Source organism: Hibiscus syriacus, unplaced genomic scaffold (assembly GCF_006381635.1).
Source record: "Hibiscus syriacus cultivar Baekdansim isolate YM2019G1 unplaced genomic scaffold, ASM638163v2 tig00110430_pilon, whole genome shotgun sequence".
NCBI lineage: Eukaryota > Viridiplantae > Streptophyta > Magnoliopsida > Malvales > Malvaceae > Hibiscus > Hibiscus syriacus.
Window position 1 is genome coordinate 1,388,246 of NW_024062734.1, and position 22,637 is coordinate 1,410,882.

Consider the following 22,637-nt stretch of genomic DNA (forward strand, 5'->3'; position numbering starts at 1 on the left):
CAACGAAAACCATCTTAGCTACAACTGACCAGTCTTAACACCAAACATAGCCCGAAAACAACACAAAAACAAAACAACTAAAACAGAAGCCGAATATCAAAGCTGACTCAATCTAAAAAAACCAAATTCAAAAACAAAAGCCCTGAGCTTCCACACGATAAGAGTACAAAAAGCAGCTTCCACGTTTCTGCCTCTTCTTGCTCGACTTGTCGACAGAGACCATCCGAAACCCCCCACTCCAAATCAATAAACAGAAAAGAAACACCTGAAAGATCCAAAACTTCCACAGCCATAATCTTCCGATATCAAAACCACTATAGAGCCTTCAAGATCAGAAGAAACACCCCTCGATGCACCTTCTTCTGAGAACTCTTGCTTCGACTTTAACGAGGCTTCCTTTGGTGAGCCGAAAATTTTCTTGAAAAATTTGGAGAGAACTAAAAATATAGCATTTCTCTCCTCTAAAGCTCTAAGTTTCTGACGCCCTTCCAAAATGGGGAAATCAATTAAAAAATCCTTAGATCTTTTGAATGCACACTTATTTGTAAGGCCCACATTAAACTCATTCAAACGTTTAAAAATATTATCTAAAATAAATATTATCACTTTGCAGTTTTTACTTTTTGAATTGTACTCGAATAAAATAAAGACAAGCAGCAGTTGAAACAAAACCATTATGCATGTTTTCCTCTCCTGACTTCAACCGGAATTTGTCTAACAGGATAGGGGAACAATTTGGATAATTTGTGGGGACCAGCAAATGCAAGGGCTGAATTGGTGACTGCATAGCAACAATACAGATGCCAAGAAAATCAAATTACTTCAGGCTAAGACATCAGTTTCTTTCCATGATCTGAAAGCTTACCAATTGTGCTGAGTGCTGACATGTACTGCGATTTCAAATTTGAACTGAGAGCCACAGCACTGAAAGAGCACTTGACAATGGTTACTTCACCCCCTTCAGCGGCTACAGCTGTTGCACCTGGATTGACATATTCATCACTGATATCAACCACTGTGTCTATAAGTCTCTGGTTTATTTCCCTTGTTTCTTCCAAAAGGGCATGATTAGCCTGCAATAGCTTCCATGTCATCTTTTATATCTAATCATATAAAGTAAATTGTGGTTATCTCAGACATCTCTAAGTTATGTATGAAATTTATCTTGCCAGCATAAGATAGCCTCTATTATTGCTAAGAAGTTGAAATGTGAAAAACCAAATGTCCGAGTTCTCATTGACACATAGTGATTAAACATCAGAAAGTAGAATGGCAATCGGAAAATTTTATCTGCCTGCATTCAGTGCACAACTGAACAATATAACTCTAGAATTTGGAAAAAAACCTCAGAATAAATTTACAATCACATCAGGAACTATATAAAGCTATAAGGTCAAAATGGACCGTGAAATTTAAATAATGACTTCCAAGAGTCTATAACTAAAATCTCCGTTACAGGTTATCTCCAATAGTCTATGCTTACCATGGATTATATGCATTCCAAGAAGAAAGAATACCTAAGGACCATATGATTCAGAACAATAATGACGCAAATGCTGAAAAGGACCACAATTTTTTCTTCACCAATGTTCACACCACATTTAATATTTACCTTAGTCACAAGCTTAAATGTATGTAACTAAGTAGAGAACAATGACTTATGCCAAATATTTTTTCCATAATATTTTCATAAATGCAAAATGATCACTGCAGGATATGTAGTGTATTTTTGCCAAATATTTTTCAATGGTCTTATAATGTAGTGCATATATAGAAATTCAACCATTTAAATGAAGTGCTGGAAGAGGCTTCCGAATAAAACATAGCAGAATGCATTTTTGAAACAATGAGCAAGGAGTAATACCTCAATTCTTGGCCGCTTGACACTAGATGTTGCAGTTAACTCCAAGTCAGATGTCTCTGAACCAGTTAGTTTGAAACTATCATTCAAACAACCTGCGGATGATACAACATTTCGGGGCATGGCACTAGTGTGATGCCTAATTTTCTTTGTCCAGCTCATTCCATCTTGACTTATGAAATTTCTTGCTTGCAGACGACACTTTGTCACAGCAACCAGATCCTCACCCACTGCAGCCCTTGACCCATTATCTGGGGCTGAACCCGCTATTCTGTCAGTCATGCTGACAACTGAGCCAATGTCACTTACAGATGCACACAATGCTATAGGTGAAATGGATTTAAACTGTAATTAAAGCACATTAAAAATTAAATACAATATCTTTTTGAAAGAAGAAAAGGTGAAAGAACTTCTACAGCTTTAACCACAAAAGAAAGGGAAAGAAGTGTCAAGATAGAGCTTCACTAACTGCTTTCGTCAAACGATCAAGAGGTTGCTTGTTAATGTTCGACTTGCTGGAAACAGTTGTCAAAGCATTCGGACGAGTTCCATCTCCACCAGTGAACTCAGCAAGCAGAGGTGAGGCTGATATCCCTGGAGTGCCAATTGCAAGGGATTGGGAGCCTGCTTGAACACCAGTTCCTTGTTGATTTCCAATAGTAGAAACAAAAGGTTCTGTTGAAACCCCAGCCGACAAAGAATTATGCCGTGTTAGGCTACATTGCCGGCAATGAACCTTGTGAATTTATTGACTGCAACTGCGGGTTCTTTGGATTATCATGAGACTGTGTCTGATTACTTTGTGTTTGTGCCTGTTGCATGGAATGCATATGAGGTGGAGGAAGCTGTCCTTGCTGCATCATTGAGCCAGGCTTCCTTGGCCTACTGGAATTTACAAAATTTATTATCTGCTTCTCATACAAACTCAACTTCTCCTTCAAAGGAGGTGTTATATTGGCTTTGGAAACAGATGAAAGCTAAAAATCGCTCCAACATGGTCTTGAATAGGTTCAATTTTTCAAGCTGCTCTGACTTTGGCTGTTGTGGATTAGAATCATGCTGGAAAATAGAACAAAGGATTGTCTTAAGCAAGCCAAGTAAATTTGCAAATCTCTAGTCCACCAGATAAGCAAAAGTGAGACCACTAAACACTGTCTAAAGGAAGAGGATTCAAGAAGCAACAGAAAAGTTTTTTTTTTTTTTGGAGGGGGGGGGGTCAGAAGCTTTAACGTAAAGTAGTGAAGTACTCTCTAATTTAGTTAATAGATACATGAGCAGAGTATATTGCTGAAGGGTTCTACCACTCTTGAGATGTTAAGGAATGAATATATAAGATTATGCAAAAAAAAAAAAACTACCCGCTGCAACTTTGTAGCAATTTTCTGGTACATCTCATTTAATTCGGGCCGGTATGTTTCCTTCAAGGTTTGGATCTGTAATTAAAATCAGGCACAGAATGGGTTAACCAACAATTAAGCCACTCAATTTATCCTCATTTCATGATTCATACAATAAGTAAAAAAAATGTTTCCCTTTTCTGACTAGCAGACACTGATTTTAGTTAAAATAACATAAGAAACTACGCTTCAGTAAAGACAACTAATTTGAGGTCAAAGATGCAGGATATCGGTGGTCTTCTTTTCATTCTCAAAATTTAATAGATCTTTCGTAGAGCACTGAAGAAATTGGTTTTCTTTTCTTATTAACAGTTATAAACTAATAAAATGCTTAAATTTCTTTAATAAAACTTATTTTAAGTTGCTTATTCTTCTTTTTTATATTTCCTGATAAAAGACACATCTTTTTTTTTATAAGAATGGAAGGCCTCATTAAAAACCCCCCTCTTGATTAATAGAGCTTGAAATTAAGCTCCTTAATCAGCGGAAGGAGGAAAAGAGTGCCTTAGAACTTTTATTAACGGAGAAACATTTAAATAAAATTTAACAATTACACTAGAATACATTACATAAAACTTAACCACTCCTCCTGGTAGAACATACTACTCACTGGACCATAAAAAACCACATTTTAAACCTTACAATCAACCTATCCCCTTCTTTGCTAGACTGTCCGCCTCCCCATTGCACGTCCTTGGAATCCACCTCACTGAATGTACCTTCCCAATGATAAGAGTCGAAATCTGATAAACTAGAGGAGAGAAGAAGACAGGAGCCAAAACCGGGGACTGGATCCACTCCACTGCAGATGAGCAATCACTCTCAACGATCAACCTACCGATAGATTCCCAACTAGATGACAAAAAAATTTAATGCCTCTTTTAATAGCCTTTAATTCAGCAAGTGGAGGGGTTCCTACGCCAACATTCTCTGAAAAAGTCAAAAGGGAGCAACCATTCCAATCTCTTAATATACCTCCAATTCCTCCACCCGAACCATCTAGTCTGACAGCTCCATCGACATTCAATTTAAGAAAATCAACCGGAGGGGGAATCCACTTAAAAACATCACAAACTCTGTCTTTAAAAGGTGTAACTCCATCTGCCAGAGAAGGATTACCAATCAGCACATCCTCATGAATGGTAATCTTAGGGAATTTGGCTAGAAACCATTTAGAAAGCTTGAATCTAACAATGAAGAACAAAGACAATCTGTCAAGAGGAGAATCTTCAAATACCATAGCATTCCTAACTTTCCAAATTGACCAAAAGATGACTCCCGGAATAAACTTCCAAATTATCGAGTTCACCATCAACTCCCCCAGGAAATAAGAATAAAGGAGGGTCTTGGGGTAAAACCAGCGATACATCCCAGAAACTAGCTAATTTATTCCATAATTCCCAAACAACAACGCAAGAAATAAATAAATGCTGCACTAATTCCTACTTTTCCTTACATAAAGGACAAAGAATGTCGGCTCCTAATGGTAAACCTCTCTTAACCAACTCAGCTTTGACTGCTACTTTCTGATGAGCAAGCTACCAGAGGAATGCTTCCACCCAAGGTGGAGCAAATCCCAGCCAAATCCCTTTTGACCACAAAGTATTACTCCCCAACACACGGCCAAGAGAACTTCTGCATGATTTTGTCGAAAACAGACCATCTCCACTTGCAGTCCACGAGAGAAAATCTTCCACCAACTCTGAAAGTTGAATGTCCTTTAGTTTAGACATCATATCCATCCATTGAACCAATTCCCAATCACTTAAACTCCTTCTAGTTTGAACATTCCACACCCAACCACTCGGTTCAAAACTGCCAAACTCTGCAATCTTCCCCTCTTTATTAGGAGAGAGCACAAAGATTCTAGGGAAAAGAGATTTGAGAGAGCACTCATCAGCCCATACATCATTCCAAAATGAGATGGATTGTCCATTTCCCACTATCAGTTTCGAATTTGACCTAAAGCTAATTCCTTCCGAATCATTCTTCAAGTAATTGTTAGCAATACCTCTTAAAATCCAAGAAGATTGTGAGTGAGGAACCTCCCTAATAGACATTGTATTACAACTAACCTTGAGTTTGCTGCACAACACACATTTCCATAGGGAACTTTTATCATTGGCGAATTTCCACACCCACTTGCCAAGAAGGGCCCGATTGGTGAGATTCAAATATAGAACACCAAGACCACCACAATTCAGAGGCTTGCAAACCGTGCTCCAGTTTACCCAATGAATTCTCCTCTTTCCCTCTTTATCACCCCATAAGAAATTAGCCATTAACGATTTTAACTTCTTACCGATTTTGCATGGCATTTTGAACAATGATAAGAAAAAAATTGGTAAGGAAGTTAACACCGATTTCAATAAAACTGTCCTACAAGCCAATGACATACCTCTTCTTGCCAATCACCGCCATTTGCAAGCCCTGTTTGAGCTGTGGAATCTAAAGATGCTAAGAAAATAAAACATGCACATATAAGAACAACGAAAATCTTTGGAGGATGAAAAAGAACATTGAAACAGATAGTTTATAGAAGAAAGATATAATTGAGCAAAAAACAACCAACTCTCATAGCAAATTAAGGTACACAAAAGCATAGAAGGGGAGATTGCAACCCATAATCATTTTCCTATGTCATAAAATTCGATCAGACCCACAATGGAGTACAACTGAAAGGCATTTTGACCAAAACATTTTGTACGAACAAATGAAAGGCTTTTATTTCTAGTTCCTGCAACTAATCATGCATATCCAAATTTATGGGGTTACTCATTTAAAAACACACTTCATACAATCCAATTTCAGTCCTTTTTCTTTTGGGCCACTCCAAGGCATCAGTCTACTACTCTACAAAAGCAGCCAATTTGTGATTTCTGACTTTCCATCATGACACAAACACGACTAGCAATTCAAAAGCCATTATTAGTTTCAAGGCTACTTTTTTAAGTTTCTCCAGTTAAAAGAACAAAAAAAGATCAGTTGGAATAGGTGTAAATGATTGATAAGTTTAAGTAACATGTGAAGGAAAACCTAAAAGAAGGCTATGCTGCCACTAGCCTATTATTTATTGAAAGAGAAATATGTCAATCTAAATCATTTAAAAAACTTATTGCACAAATTAGACTGAGGAATGCAAGGTTCATATAAAATTTAATCAAATCTACATCACAAATCTCGTGTCTCAACAAAAGCTGTGAGACTCGATCCAAGCATCACAAACAATTTTGAGGCCTTGACACCCTTTTGACCATCTCATGCATGGATGAACCAACTTGCTTTTATAGGTATTCATTGTGCATCTTCCGAAAAACACTGACATTCGCAGATACATGGGCCCTCTAGTTTGATGCAAAAACTCATTGAATAAAAGAAACCAATTATTGTTCAATAGAAGAAGAGAGAGAGAACTAATTATTTGTTGAACAGGTGAAGAGATTAAAACCTGGCAGTTGCCTGTGGTTTGAAAAAACCATAGCAGAATAATTGCAGTAAAGCATTAAGAGTATATAATAGTCCAATCACAGCATTCAAGAATTTAACAGTGACATGGATGACAAAAAATGTTTCTTGTGTCATACAAAACCAGGCAATGCCAATGATCAGCTTAAGGCAAGGCTGCCAAAAATTTGATAGCATGTATTTTTGTTAGCCCAGGACTAGTCATCTAAACAAAAAGTTCTTTGATGAGTTAGCATATCACAAGTTCAAAAGAATTTTCTCTTAATCTCCTAAGTTGGAATGGAAATTACTTTCCGGGTAAAAATGCAATGTAAAACAGTATCATCACAGGAAAAATCTGTACAGATCAGTTAAATAACAGAAGATCAGAAAGCAAACAAACAAAGAACAAGAACAGGTAATGGCACAGATTCAAAAACATACTTGATGATGTCTCTGGAACAGCTCTCTGTGACTGATACAACAGCTTTTGCTGTTCTGTCAAATTTTGCGATTGAAGCAAGGAGCTTGATACTTGACCTGATGCTTGAAGCCTTTGCTGCATATTCGGTTGTAATTGATTGGGTTGCTGTTGCAGACCCAATTGCTGCTGCAAAGTAGACTCTGATTGCATGAGCTGGTAACAAATTTGGTGCACTCTGCTGTGTTTCCTGGAGTGGAACCTTATGCTGGGATAGCATGTGTAAAGATTGCTGGTTAGTTTGCATGCTTGGGTTACCCGACTTAGCTCCAATCAATTGAGGCTGATGTTGCTGTAATCCAGAACTAGAGGATCCAACTGTTGCTGATGAATATTTGACAGGTTTTTTTGAGCCATTAACTGTTGCTGCTTCTGCTGCAGGTTTGGAAGATTATTAGCCTGGCCTAGTAACCTCTTCTGCGGCATTTCCACAATGCAATTTTGCTGTCCAATTAACTAATTTTGCGTATATTTGCAGCATTTGTCTGTTTTCCCATTATGTGTTTCTGCCGATGTTGTGTCTGTGGAGGCTGCTGCTGATGCTGATGCTGATGCAGCATTGACTGCTGTGCCATTGGTGGTTGTTGATGAATACCAGCACTGGCAGCCTGTTGCTGCTGTCTAAACTGTTGGTGCTGATGAAGCATGGACTGAGTAGGCTGTTGTAGAGAAGACTGCTGATTGTGTTGAAGACCAGGAACAGGAGTTGCTTGCATGGAAGATTGCTGTATAACAGACGATATTTGCATGCCAGATTGCTGGGAAGATTGCAACTGAGTAGGTGGTAACAGGTTCTGCTGATGCTGCATAAGTGACGGCTGAATATTTCCCTGTTGAATCTGTTGTTTCGTAAGTTGATTTTGCAACTGCTGATGGTATAGATGCAGCTGCTGCTGTTGCTGTTGAGGAAGCACCTGTTGCCTTCCTTGCATTTGTCGCTGCTGATTAGCAAAAATATTGGAAGACATCCCTTGCCCCAGTGAGTTCTGTGAAATTCCAGACATGTTCTGTATGTTGGAATTCTGGCCAATAACATTAGGTACAGGATTCTGGGTTAGACCAGATACGGTAGGCATACCAGATGGTAAACCAGCAGAACTTTGAACTCTGGAAGATGCCATGTTATTCAGAACACTCTGGGATAACAGTTGTGCTTGAGATTGGTTACTTTGTAGTGAGATGGGAACCGATTGCCCCTGACTGTGTACTTGGTTCTGCATGCCCTGAGAACCTAACCAAAATATTTATATTCAGAAGAAGTTGGAGAAGAACCCACAAGAACTGAATTGAAAAACACTTAGAACAAAATGAACAACAAAAATACCGAAACAATAACGTATTAAAACATGCAAGGCAATTGAATAATACAACGAGGAAAAGTTGATAAAAAATAGAAGGAAGAAGAAAACAATGAAAAAAATATTCCTAGTACATGCAGAGGTATATGCAGTGCTCAGCTCTGCATGTAAAGGAACAGAAAGGTTAAGTACATGAAAATAATTGTACTCACATAAAAGCAAAATACTGATTCTTGCTATTACCTGGATCAGGTGGTTTGCTGTTATTCCTTGTGGTGGGTATAGCATTCTGAGACTTGTTCTCCATTGTAAGAATCTCTCTTTAGATAATCAGTCTGAATACAGACAATAACGATAGAATAAACAAGTTTACTTTATTATTCAAATACATCTTCAAAAGATCTCTTTATCTACTTCCAACATAGTTAACTAGGTAAGGAGTTCGAGTGTGTGCATGTCCATAAATATTTTTAAAGCAAAGAAAGAAACATTAAAATACACATACACACAAACAACAATGCGACCAACCATGTTAAGGAATGCTCCTTGTAAGATTACCTGGCTGTTGCAGCCGTAAAAATCTTTTCCTCAAACCTTACAGCAATTTTTCTGAGCTCATTTAAATCCTCTTGACCAGAAAATGGAAGGTGCGTCTTCAATGTATCCATTCTATGTACACAAGGCATTGCATAAGTTATTGACATACAAATATGATATACTTGAGAATCTTCAAATGCTAAATAAACGAATGCTAAGGACCGGGTTATCAGGTCCCTTAAATAACACAAAATCAAATGAACACTAAGCAGGATATTATATGAGCACCAAAAGAACTCCACTACAAATTTCCAGGACAGTCACATTTAAATATTAAGAAGCACACTATTGGAATTGACAAAGTTCACCCAATATAAACAATTGCATACCATGGCCTTCATGTATCAGTTACATTCAAATAGACAACAACCATCTTTGCCATTGTTCAGACAACGATGTAGAAATGCAATGCTACTTAACCGCAATAAGTTACTTAATGGAAAGTCATAGTTCAGTAAGTAAGAACAAAAGAAAATCATCAATTCATAGTGCACATTGTCTGAAAGGTCCTCCCAAGCTTACAAGGACCAAAGATATAAAAGAAAATATATTTATTATCCTATCACATAAATCGATTAAATAATGAATCACAGTACGCCACGTAAGATTGGGGCCAATAGCTTAACCGCATCACGTTCCAGATATGTGACCTGTATGTGTGTCCAGTAAGACTTAAAAGCAAGCTTTGGTTCTCAAGCCATGTATTTACAAAATAAAGAAAGCAATTTGGAGGAGGAAATAAACATTCTTAATGGGAATCTTTTGTTCGTAACAATACTAAGAGACAACAAAAAAAATCCACAGAATCTCAGTAAGTTAAACACAAGTGTATTAAACAAAAAATAATACCATAAATTCACTTACATCTTGTTGACTATTCTTTGTTGTGAATCTGGCTGCCCAATCGCAAAAGAGAGATGGGCCGAGAAATTCCTCAAGGATTTGTTTCTCAAATAACGAATTCCCGGATTGAATTGGACTCACAGGGCCGATTCCCTTGGATTATAGAGAAAGGAATTTTTAAGCTTTGCGTTTTGCTTCCCAAAAGGATGGCCGGTGACCTTTTTTTTTTCCTTGCTATAGAATCGGAATAACAAACTATTATTAAGTGAGAAAAAAGAGACCAATCACTCTGAATAGAATAAACTGCACTGAAGAGTCATTTTCAACTCTGCAATATTCCTGAATTAATCAGTAATGAATTAATCAGTAAATAAATTAGATAATAATAATTAATTAAAAAAAGAGGGAAATCACGCGACGCTAATTTGATTGGTTGAAAAGAGAGCAAAAAGAAAACAAGTGAAGAAGAAGAAAAAGTAGAGGGAGGTCATATTATTATATATAGAATAATAGACCGAAGTGGAGACTTCGGTGATAAGTCTTGAAAATTGAATTTCTTCTAAAAGAGTTGATATACAAAAATACTTTTCATTTTGGTCACTTATCTATTTTCACTATTCTATTATAGTTACTAATTATTGTGGTTCTATTTGGTCATTTAATTATTAATTTAAATTATACTTGATTTGGTCCTTCACAATTAAAAAAATATTAATGATGTTGATATATCATCATAAAATAATGTCATATTATCATTGAAAATATATATATATATGTTTATTTTTAACAATTAATGATCAAATCAGAACTAAAATGTAACATAGATTTGATTTTTAAAAAATAATAATCGAGTAATTAAAATTGAACTGTAAGAATATATAGGTAATTAAATATGTAGTTTACCCAAATAATGATTAACAGAGAACAAAATGTGAAATAACGAATCAGTAACTGTTTCTTATACTTTTCCATTGATTCCAATTACATACAGACCATATGACCTTTGTTTGGGAATGAAAGACCAACAATGAAATGAATTGTGTAGACATTTCTTTCCCTCCAAATTTTGATGAAATTGTTCAATTTTCAATATTGAATATTTGATTTTATTCATTTTTTATTTTTATAATTAGGGTTAATGTATTATATAATCATTTCTCTTTTAAATTTCTTCTATTCCTTGTTCTCTAATCTGAGTTGACTATTCTCTTGATTTGTTTGTGTCAATCACAAACATCCACGTCCAAATTCTCTTCAAAAGACACTTTATTTTCTTCTTAATTTTATCCTTATTTTTGTTATATTTCTTTTAATTTCCAAACCTAATTATTTGCTCCTGAGATTCCAAATCCATGTTCCATGTTTAGATCATGGCCTTCCATATCAAAAAAGAAGAACAATGAAACACAGAGACCATTAATTTCATTAGGTGAATAATCATGCTTCCATTTACCACCAAGTAATAGACTATTAAGTACATTAATCCCATAAATTCCACGGGCTTGTCTTCCTTCATGCAGCATGTCTGACCATCAAGGGATACCTTAACAGTTTCCACGTTGATTTTAGAGTACCCTTTCTTCAGATGCACACAATCGGAACCTATCTTCTTTATCTTCCTTGTCGAGCCTATCGAACTTGCAACCACGTCCTTCCACCGTGAAGCTTCGAATTTACTGGTGTTCCTAATGGCAAACTCACAAATAATGGGTGTGTGTTAAAATTAGGAACTGATATATATGCACCAGCTTGCTAGTTGTTAATGAGCTTTCTGCATGTATTAAATATTTGAACCTAAATATTGCAATCACACACCTTTATGCATAGGTATTCTTGCCTCATTTCTCCATATTGCAAAGGAAGTTTACACATTTCTAGTATAGTTTACATATAGACAAATGCGAGTAACTACGATAGCATTCGTTAAGTCCGCAACAACACAACTGCTACTGCAGTTTGAAATCCCTATTCTTTAGCATCAGGGGTTTCATTGGTTGTTTCAGCTTGCACTGTATTGATCCCTTTGATTGTCTCGGCTTGAATTTTATCGTTCCTTTTGGTATGCTTTCGATCTTGCCTTTCTTTACCGTAAAATACCCAAGAGATCAAACAGAACATCACCGAGATCGTGGCAACGAGCAAGCCAATATAAACCTGTTGACTGTGTTTCCTTAGCCCCGGACAGTAATGCTGATGCATGTAATTGAGAATTTCCCAGATCGTGGAGCAGTCTACTAGGCTAGCAAGGAAAGGAACGTAACAGGACAGCACGTAGCTTATGTTAGCAGCCGAACTCATTTGCTTGTACAAGTCAGGGGTCAGACGCCCTTGTGTGCTGCAAATGCCGGATGACGATACATGGCATACGAATTTGCTCCATTCCTAACATCAAACATGATAAAATCAACTGGAAAGATCAAGAGTCGAAAACCACAACAGATAAAGCTTCGGATTGTACCTGTGTTGCATTGCCCACGGCTACTTGACCCTCATCACAAGCTTGTTTATCGTTTTCTGCCTTGTACGGGTCACAAACGGTGGGCAATGAGGGCCCGGATTGATTGTAGTAAAGACCTACTACTTGTGGAGGTATGTCATTGTTATTGGCTACAACGGAAATATCAAGGTTCAGCAGATCGTTAATCCCGTTGCTAACCGATTTACTCGCATCCTTGATGTTTTTTCCGAATTCCCGATCCACACAAGGAAGAAGTTCCTTGATTGCTGAACCAGCCATGGGGTTTTGCACCCACTCGTCTACCGCGGTGCACGTATCTGCCATTAAGCTGAAATGTTTTAGTGAAAATATGGTCAGATATGGAACTTGATCTGTTTCAAGTTTTACCAATGCACATATGGTTTGTTTAAACTTACTTGTGGAAAGCAAGAAATGCACCACACAAGATAAGCGCGAGAGTCATGATAATCCACCCGATGATCACGAATCTGCAACATCAGATCGTTAGTTTTAATGGTGATTATGATGGAGAAGAAGATGATAATCATGCACACTCTTTAAGTTACTTACATATACACCCATGTTTGCCAGCCAAGAGCAGAAAATACTGCAATCCATTAACAAAAAGAACGATGAAACACTTTGATGAGATAAGTTACTAATTGATAATCAACCAGTTTATAGGGGAACCAGAAGGCTTACAGAATCCAAGAAGTGCTACTAGAAGAATGGTACAAGTGTTAGAGATCAGAGCTGTGTTCCTGCGATAAACAAAAACGCATAGATGAAGTGTGCATTACGACACAGAAATATTGATGTGTAGAGAACGTCCATTTGACATACACATGCTCGAGAATTTCTGACAAGGAATTCGCCATGCGTATTGTCGTAAGATGAGGGAGGTCTTTACTTTCATCCAATTTAGAGGTGACCTCATCGATCTGGTTTATGATATCGGGTGGTAGAAATTTATTGTTCAAAGAAACGTTCCTGGCCGACTGAAGATAATTGACGACGATTATAAGACCATTCGAGATTGTTTCTCCTTGACGCACTACATATCCTGCGGCCTCACGTACGGCTCTCAAGAATCTTTTCTCTCCCCAGAACATTACACCGCATCCGGAACTGCAAAATGAATGCATGCAAGTAGTTAACTCTGTAATCTAAACACAGAATAATAAGCTTAGAAACAATACGTTTGAGGAAACTTACATTGCAGAAATGGTGAAAAGTATGAGAAAGACGAGACAAAGCACGTAAGCAAGCGGCAAATGACAATAGGAGTTGATGTATTTTTTGCAGCAGCAACAAGCACATAACATCAACAGGCCGAACATCACAAACCAGACGGAAGCGGTGACCAAGAAAGGGAAAGAACTAAAAGCAACGGACTGCATACAGAAAACGTGGAGAACAAGTTATCATGTTGATGAACAAACTGTACTATAATTTGATTAAACAGCAGAGTTATGGAATCTTACAGCATGGTAATGTCTGTTAGTAATATTCCATCCACCTTTATAGTAATTTAAATGGTCTAGAGGGTCCCTCCTGCGTGTTTGTTTCTCGGCTAATACTATACGAGTCCCATTTCCATTTCCTGATCTAGCTCCTGCCAGTTTTTCCTTTATCGAGCCCTCTATTCCTGTAAACATGAAGATTTATGGAAAAAAATTGAACCCGAGGCCGGAAATGAGACGAAAAATAATCTCAAATATCATCGTGATCATTCGAATCCTAACATTCGCAATCATTTCCCTATATATGAGAAGATAAAAACTACAAGCAACATAGAACATTCATACCTGGAAAATCACCTCTGAATGGCACTTGCAAATTACCATCCTTCCATGGCCCTGGCAATTTACCCTCAATGTCCAGCACCGGCATATGACCATCCTTTCCTGGCACCGGCACTGGTAAGTTACCATCCTTGCCTGGCATTGGTAACTTACCATCCATTCCCGGCACCGGTATCGGTAAGTTACCATCCTTTCCGTTCATTGGCATGTTACCATCCACAGGCACAGGCAAATTGCCAACATTCTGTCCGTGAGAAAATGAAAACAAGGCTGATAAAACGTGGAACAAAGCTGGAATAAGAAGAAATGTGTTCAATTTTACAGGCCTCCCCATCGTTATTCTAGGATTGTTCTTGTCAGGGTTTGATTATCCCTTGGTAGAATCAACCAAGGGATGAATGACTTTTTCATTGACTTGAAATTGCAGATTAAAAGTTTGTTTTCTGGTGCATTTGTTTTCCAATAACACAATTTTTTCTGGTATTTAAATTGTTATTATTACGTGTAATTACCTCTTCTAACATCTTATCAATAGACTCTATATTGACTAATCCCCTTAGTTTGAGGAGGATTGCTTTTCTTGGGGTTGCCACATAAACGATGATATAATTTATACACATTTCTGTTATGTTGTTTGAATCTAGGGACAATTCTGTTATGGACTTAATTGTTGTTATCTGGTTAGGGCAACCGCATCAGATTATCCAATTATAATCTTATGACATTCAAGCATTCTAGAAAATAGTTTATAAACAAACCCACTTAATGACTTGGGATCATTTATTTCCCCTCGTTAATCTAGATTCTAATAGTGATATCTACAGAACGGGACGAATTCTGAATACTAGATCATTTATTATACAATACAATTATATCATCGGAAAATTAATATGTTACTAATAAATTTGAAAAGCTTTATCAAAAAGATAAATTAAACTTCTCAATTGAGTGTAGATGACAATTTTAAGTAGGGGCGGAAGAGTTTATAAAATAATAACAACTGGGAAAGAATTAAAACAAATCAAAATAATTACTTCTCATTTTTTTGAATAATTAATTTTTATTTTTGCAGAAGAATCCTCGTATACAGGTGCGTCACATTTGCAAACCGTCAACTTTGCTGCCCACATCCTTACCAATTGGACTGCTGTTTCTAGATCGACATTTTATTTTGCTTGTGATTGTCCTCTTATGTATTACCGACGTTCTTTCAGAATCATCTCGCTTCATTCCTGCTGTTCTTAGAGCTTAAGACAAAATCAGGCAGGAGCCATCATCAGATGCACTCTTGCTCAAGCACTCATGACTCAATGGTTCTGAATCTTAGCAAAACATGGTCTCAGGCTCTCAATCACCCTTAAAAAGGAGAACATGAATATAATTCTATACGAGTATCCCACATTACTACCTGTGAAGGGTTACACTACAGTCGACATTTTCCAGAAAGCAAAACTTGTTACTTCCCCATTGAGCATAACAATGACTCGAGCACCCAATTCCTTTTGTCAGAGAGCAGAAATTCAGTAGTAGCCTCATTTTCAAAATTATGTACAAGCAGCATTGCAGCTACTAAGTACGAGGTTCTCCTTGCACCAGCTTTGTTCCCAATTCTTCCCTTGGCTTAGATGAAAGCCCTTTCACTAGCATTTCCTCTTCGTACTTCCGAGCCATATCTAACATGCCCTTTTGAATCAAAGCATCAATCAGAGCATTGTAAGCAAACTCATTTGGGCTACTTCCTAGTTCTTCCATCTTCTTCCAAACCATAAAAACCGGTCGAAGAAATCCCCATCTCCCAAACTTCCTCATAAGCATCACATACGTGTCCATCCTTGGTTGAACCCCATTCACAACCATCAAATCAAACAGCTTAAGAATTTCTCTAGGTTTCTCAAGTGATGCAAAAAAGCAATGATATGTAATCACATCAGGCGCAATATCGTTCTTCAGCATTTGATTAAGCACGGAATAAGCTTGTCTCACCCTACCATTCTCAACCAGAAGCTTAATGACAGTATTATAAGTAACAACATTCGGCTGACAGCCCAAATCCCTCATCTCTCTGAATACCCCGACACCAAAATCCACACCGTCTGAAACACCAATAGCCCGAATAACCGTATTATAGGCCACGACATCCAACTTCATCCCTTTCTTCTTCATCTCCTTATATAACTTCACTGCCTTCCACGACTTCCCACTCTTGCACATTATATCCATATAGATAGAATAAGAATGCAAATCCTTTTTAACACCTTTTTTATCCATTTCCTCCCAAAATTCCCTACATTTACTCCACCACCCCATTTTAAACCACCCACGAAGAATCATATTATGAATCTTAGTATCATTCACACTAAACCCTAATTCCTTATTTTTACCAAAAAAGCACAAATCATGTGCTTCGACGACATGCTTATACTCACAGAGTGAGTCAACAAGGTTACAGAATGAAATTTCATCTTTCAAACTGAATTCATCCAACCTATCATAAGTGGTAACAGCTTCATTAACAAGATGGGCGGTCACATAACGCTTAAACATGATGCGAAACGTGGTATGATCGGGTGACGAACGAGGGTTTTTTTTCATTCTACAAATCAAATCCCATGAAAGATTGAACTCGAAATACTTACCCAAAATGTCCAACATCTTGTTGAAGGTATCGGTGGTGTGGGTGAAGTGGCAATTGGTTTCGACCCAGTTGAAGAACTCGAACGCGCGTCTCCAGTCGTCGGAGTAGCAAGAGAGCGTTTCGCTGACGGTTTCGTGGTCGACATTGGCTTGGCTTGGTAGGGGATTTGGAGATACAGAGTGAGAAGTAGAGGAAAGGAGTCGATGAATCGGCGAAAGCACATAAAAGGGGATGAGGCGTTTTGCTGTGATTAAAGAAGCCATTTTCGCACCACACTGAACCATGCGCACAAATGCTAATTATTTCAAGGGAAATGCGTTTATTAGGGGTTAATTCCAACCAAAGTCCCCCAAACTATCACCAATACACTTAAGGTATATGAATCATACTATGAATACATGTCTATTTATAACATGGACAAAATTGACTAATTTTTATAGTTTGGGAGTAAAAGCTCAATTTTCTTAGCTTCAATTTTTAATAGTTTGTGGTAATTACAAGATAATCATAACTTTCTTTAACCTATTGACCATACATATAAATCCTGCAATGCAATTACTCGTATATAGAATATCTCAATTTTATCACTGAAATCACTTGATAAATTTTAACTCTAAATTTAACAATGACTTGGAACATAATAAAAAAGCATAAAGCATATATTTGATAACTTGTTATTAATATTTAATGTTAATAATTGTAGGATTTTCTCTCTCTTTTCAAGTGAGTCGTTCAATTCTCTTCTTTTATTCTATTACATCACATCTTTGTTTCTTGACTTGGCCGACAGTGACACCAACATTAGTGTTGATTGTCGATCGTTGATATTTCTTGTTTTTTTATTTTATTACATCGCGTCTTTATTTTTTTAGTTTTTGATAATTTTGCTTTCATTACATGTTTTCCCTCATTTTTATGCATGTTTTTCATGCTTTTGGTAGGTTTTCAGTTTATTGGTTGTTTGGTTGTTCCTTTTCGTTTATATTTTTCTCAGGGTTGGATTCTGTAACACCCCTAACCCGTATCCAACCCGTATCCAACCCGAATATGAGTGCGAGGTGTCACATTGACGTTTCAAACTTTGACACTTAAAGAAAAACAAGGAAATTTTAAACTTTCATTAAAACAAAATACATTAATTTACATAAAAGATACCACAAAATACAACATCGATCAGAGCATTCGTAATTAACAACTTATTACATGTCAACACTCGATACCCAACCAAAATACCTACTTTGTCAATTACTTCTGATCTGATCTTTTAGTAGTGATGTTGTCCTTGCCACTTCTATTACTGCTCTTCTTGTTTCTTGGTACCTACGTGTAAATCACTTACACGCTAAGTCATAGACTTAGTGAGGCATAATATAATTATATAGATATAACAATGCATTCATGAACATGCATTCTTACCATTTAATCATGACATCTTTATTTGCATACATCTATTTCACTATAACATGTATGATGGTAACATGCACATATAAAACATATATTCTTATGCTAATTCCACTTTAATTTATCTTTGGATTGCCCATGTACATTATTGAGAACAAAGGTATACGAGTACATAGAGATTGTGCACTATGCTGTCACCACAGCTCGTATAATTCCCTCAAGGGGCACTGAATATTTGTCCCGAATGACCACTATGTCCCGAAAGACCACTGATTGTTCCGAATAACCACTATATCCCGAAGAACCACTGATAATCCCTCGACTCTTGGCATGCCAATTATACCTACAGCTCTCATATTAAATAACATGGGCTTAATTACAAATACATTTCTCATTTTATATCTCTTTCATCACTGTCCATATAAACACATAAGTCACTTCATATGATCATTTTCATCATTTCACATACCTGGAAGAATTCTCTGATAATGGCATTCATTCATATAATACCATGTTAATCGTGAATGAAAAATGCATGGAATCACTATAACATTAACACATATATATATGTATGCATGTGCATGAATATGGAATCATAAATTCAATGATAAGAGATAGACTTATCGCAAGTCTTATCTCAATTCCATTTCATCCAGGATATGCACTCACCTTGGTCTTGCTTGTTTTAACTTGATCCTAATCCTTCGTTTGTTCCGGAACGAAATTACGTTCTATATCTACATAGAAATACATTGATACTAATCAGTTTATTAACTAATATATTCTGAACTATCACTCCTTAGGCTAAAAAGAAAGCTATTTTCATCTTTTAATGAAGGTATGCATCGATGCACTACACCATGTATCGATGCATCGGTACATAAATCTCATTCGATGTTTGTATTTTAAGGGGGTGCATCGATGCACTACTTGTACATCGATACACTGATGACATTAGATGTTTTTATTTTAAAGGAGTGCATTGATACACTTCATGTGCATCGATACACATTGAACAATTTATGGGATTTTACCCTTGATGCATCGATACACATTGAATATGCATCGATGCACATAACCAAAAATTCCATTTTAAGCAAGAAATTCACTCTCTTTTCAGCTCAACTCTTCATCTTTCACCTCTTTTAATATTCTTAACTCTTATACACCTATTTAAACTAATTATTATCCATTTAATACCTCTAAAACTTAAAAATCCAATCCTCCATATAGAATTCAAGAATCTTACTCAAATTCCAATATGTTTTGAATCTAATTCTAACACTTCGTATGTCTTGATTAAGTCGATGACAAGTCAAATCCAACCTCCATTTCTAATTATGAATTCTATTTCAAAATTCTATTCAAGAACTCTTAATCATTAATTCTTCCTACACCCTTCATCTTGTTGTTTTAAAGTAAATTAAGATTTCATTAAGCTTAATTATCATCTAAGGAACAAAACCAAACTTAAATTTCAACTAACAAACAACTTATGAGAAATCTAACCTTTGCTATGAGTCTTCACGTTGGGAGAAAAGAAGAAAAGAAGAAAACTCTGAAAACTTATGCATTTCTCTCTTCACTCCACGTGGAAACATATATAACCATAACAATTAAATTATTTCCCTTGTCAATGACCATTTTGTCCTTCTATTCCTCCTTCTTTCCAACTTGATCCTACACCACATTTTTCATACAAGTCTTGAACTGTTCAATTATTATACTTTAATTATCAAATTCTGAAACTTTACAATTTAGTCACTAACCCGATATTGAGGATGTTACAGATTCAACATCGTTTTAACTGATTAAGATGACGCTAATTTATTATCATGCTAATTTTTCCTAGTTTAAACTCTCTAATTGAATTGGGATATGTGTTTGCATTCGTGGATAGTTTTCTCACGTCGCTCAACTTTGATTTGCGATTTATCAGTGGTCTTTCAGTAGTTTGATCTCGTTTTGTGGTTCGTTTGTTGATGTAATCATATACGTTCGTATCAATCTTTTGTTTGAGTTATTTGATTGGGTTTTTAATTTTTGGTATTCGATTTAATCCTAAATAAAATTATCAAATAATCTAATGAACGTAGTCAAATTAAATATACTTTTCAATAATTAAAATAAATATTTTAATTCTTCAAAAGATTTTGATTCAAGAAATCGAGAATATTATATTCTTAATCCTTTTATAATATCAAATCCAAACTATTTTTATAATAAATATTTTAATTCTTCAAAAGATTTTGATTCAAGAAATCGAGAATATTATATTCTTCATCATTTTATAATATCAAATCCAAACTGTTTTTATAAGAATAACAGTAAGGATGGAGTACTCCAAGCCATTTTTTTTAAAAAAAGGGGCGCTTTATATATTACCGATCTAAACATACAAAAGACGATTGAGAGGTCCTAAATGGAGGGGAAAAAAGTGCACCCAAACAACGTCAATAAAGTACCAATAACCAAAACACAAACAAGCAGCCATAAACCTCAACGAACTAAATGACTATCAGTTGAATCATATAAACTTCAGATAGCACAACCATACAGCTACTACAAGCTTAAACCTTAAACCAACCAAAGCACATAAACAAGGAAGCACAACTTCACCAATATGGGGGGAACCAAAATCAGCTCCAGCAATAAACGCACCATCAGCGACCAGCCAAAACAGCTCAACAACGGTAATAAGGCTGCCTCCCAGCCCAGCAGAAAAATAACTGAATAGGCAACAGCAATAGATCGATAACAGCCCTTGAACACTGACACTGAACACTGCAATATGAAGAGGAAATACTCTCACCACGATGAAGACGGCAAATAAAACCCTGCACCATATGACATATTCACCCAGGGGCTGCACTGATCAATGCTGAAAGCTGAAAATTGAAAGGAGAAACCGAGCAGCGGTCTCTAACATCTAAGCGACAACGTTGTTACACCCCTTAACCCCAGATAGCCATGAAGAACCCACGCATAAGGAGACAAGCCAGTGCAGACCTGCAACAAACGGAAGGCAAACCAGACGACAGTTGACCATAACACCAGAAAAGGATAAAAACCCCAGACAGGGAACACTCAACGCAGCATCATAGCCAAATTGTCTTTGGTTATCAATCAATATGATCTCTCTAAAGTAGACTCCCAACCTCCCGTTCAAAGTCAAAAAAATCTCCTTAAATACACAGCTACCTTCAAAAACCAGCATTAAGATTCAAGTCCCACAGAGAAACCATGATTATATCCAATGCATGCACATACTAGCAGGATAGGGGTAAACCACTTAGGAAATCAATAACTGAAGGTGACAAAACAGGCCATTTGTATTTGCACCAATGGCCAATTCTAAGAGCAGATAGCTGAAAAAGTTGATTCTCGCGTCACCTTTTATTGTTTAACAAAATATCATTTCTACGAAGCCATATGCTCCACATTATCCCAAAGAAAACTGATCTCCACACGGGTTTGTAAGTAAAAGAAATCTGCTGATCCTCCCACACAAGAAGAAGACTCCTTACATTGCCAGTACAAACTAAATTAACCTTCCACAAGGAGCACCATTTTTGCCATAATCTCCACGACACTTTGCAATGGCAAAATAAGTGATGATCGTTAATTAGTGGTTCTCTGTGAGAGAAAGATACTTTGGGAGAGAATATAAGTGATGTAAATGTGAGAGGCACTGAGAGCAGATAAAAGGAAGGAGAGAGTCCTCCTTTTAACCTTTTATCGGGGGTATAAATACCATGACCATAGGATAACCGATATGGTTGAGGAGTATGTGGTTGAAATCTATTTAAAAATAAACTTAAAATAAATGATAAATTAAAAAAATAAAAAATCATTTACCAAATTATAAAATGATTAAATTACTTAGTTAAAGATAAAAAAGACATCGTTTTAATTTTTTGGTTATTAATTTTTTTTTAAATTTAAAATCGACTCAAAATCAAATAAAAGAAATTCAAATTTTCTTGAAGAATTCAAATAAAATAACTCAAAATGAAAAAGACAGTTTTTCAAGAGAAATGGAACTTTATTCATCAACTAATGGAAATGCAACTTTACTCACCAACTAATGGATTTTTTACTGAAATTTATCAATTTATATATATTTTTTGAAAAAATCTAGGGTGATTACTGAGTAGTGTATGCTTATAATTTTTCTTAATCATTAACAACGCACACATACTTACATACTTAGATGCTCAAATTGAATATCTCTAGAAAAATAACACTCATTTTAATTACTAAATCACTCAATGAGTTTAAAATATTTAATAAAAATTAAATATTAAAATATCTATTTATAATTATTTACTGAAATGATATTCTCTAGTTTAAATCTTGAAAAAACATGTTGGATTGGAAATATTTTTTAAATATAATATTATTTGGAAAAGGTGTA

At 36.1% G+C, this 22,637-nt stretch overlaps 2 protein-coding genes and 1 pseudogene across 2 annotated transcripts; all 3 read right to left on the reverse strand.

Annotated features, from left to right (window-relative positions):
- Window positions 1-639: 639 nt before the first annotated feature.
- LOC120125329 lies at window positions 640-10,198 on the reverse strand (annotated as a pseudogene).
- Window positions 10,199-12,945: 2,747 nt separating this feature from the next.
- LOC120125330 lies at window positions 12,946-13,501 on the reverse strand. Its single transcript, XM_039143777.1, has 3 exons — window positions 13,223-13,501; window positions 13,082-13,140; window positions 12,946-12,986 (listed from the first exon to the last, which is right to left on the reverse strand). The coding sequence occupies exons 1-3, from the start codon at window positions 13,489-13,491 to the stop codon at window positions 12,946-12,948; spliced, it is 369 nt and encodes a 122-aa protein (XP_038999708.1). The 5' UTR covers window positions 13,492-13,501.
- A 1,754-nt stretch (window positions 13,502-15,255) lies between these two features.
- LOC120125256 (pentatricopeptide repeat-containing protein At1g80550, mitochondrial-like) lies at window positions 15,256-17,082 on the reverse strand. The gene has a single exon (XM_039143734.1). It carries the CDS (start codon window positions 17,080-17,082, stop codon window positions 15,754-15,756), a length of 1,329 nt encoding a protein of 442 aa, XP_038999665.1. The 3' UTR covers window positions 15,256-15,753.
- Window positions 17,083-22,637: the final 5,555 nt, after the last annotated feature.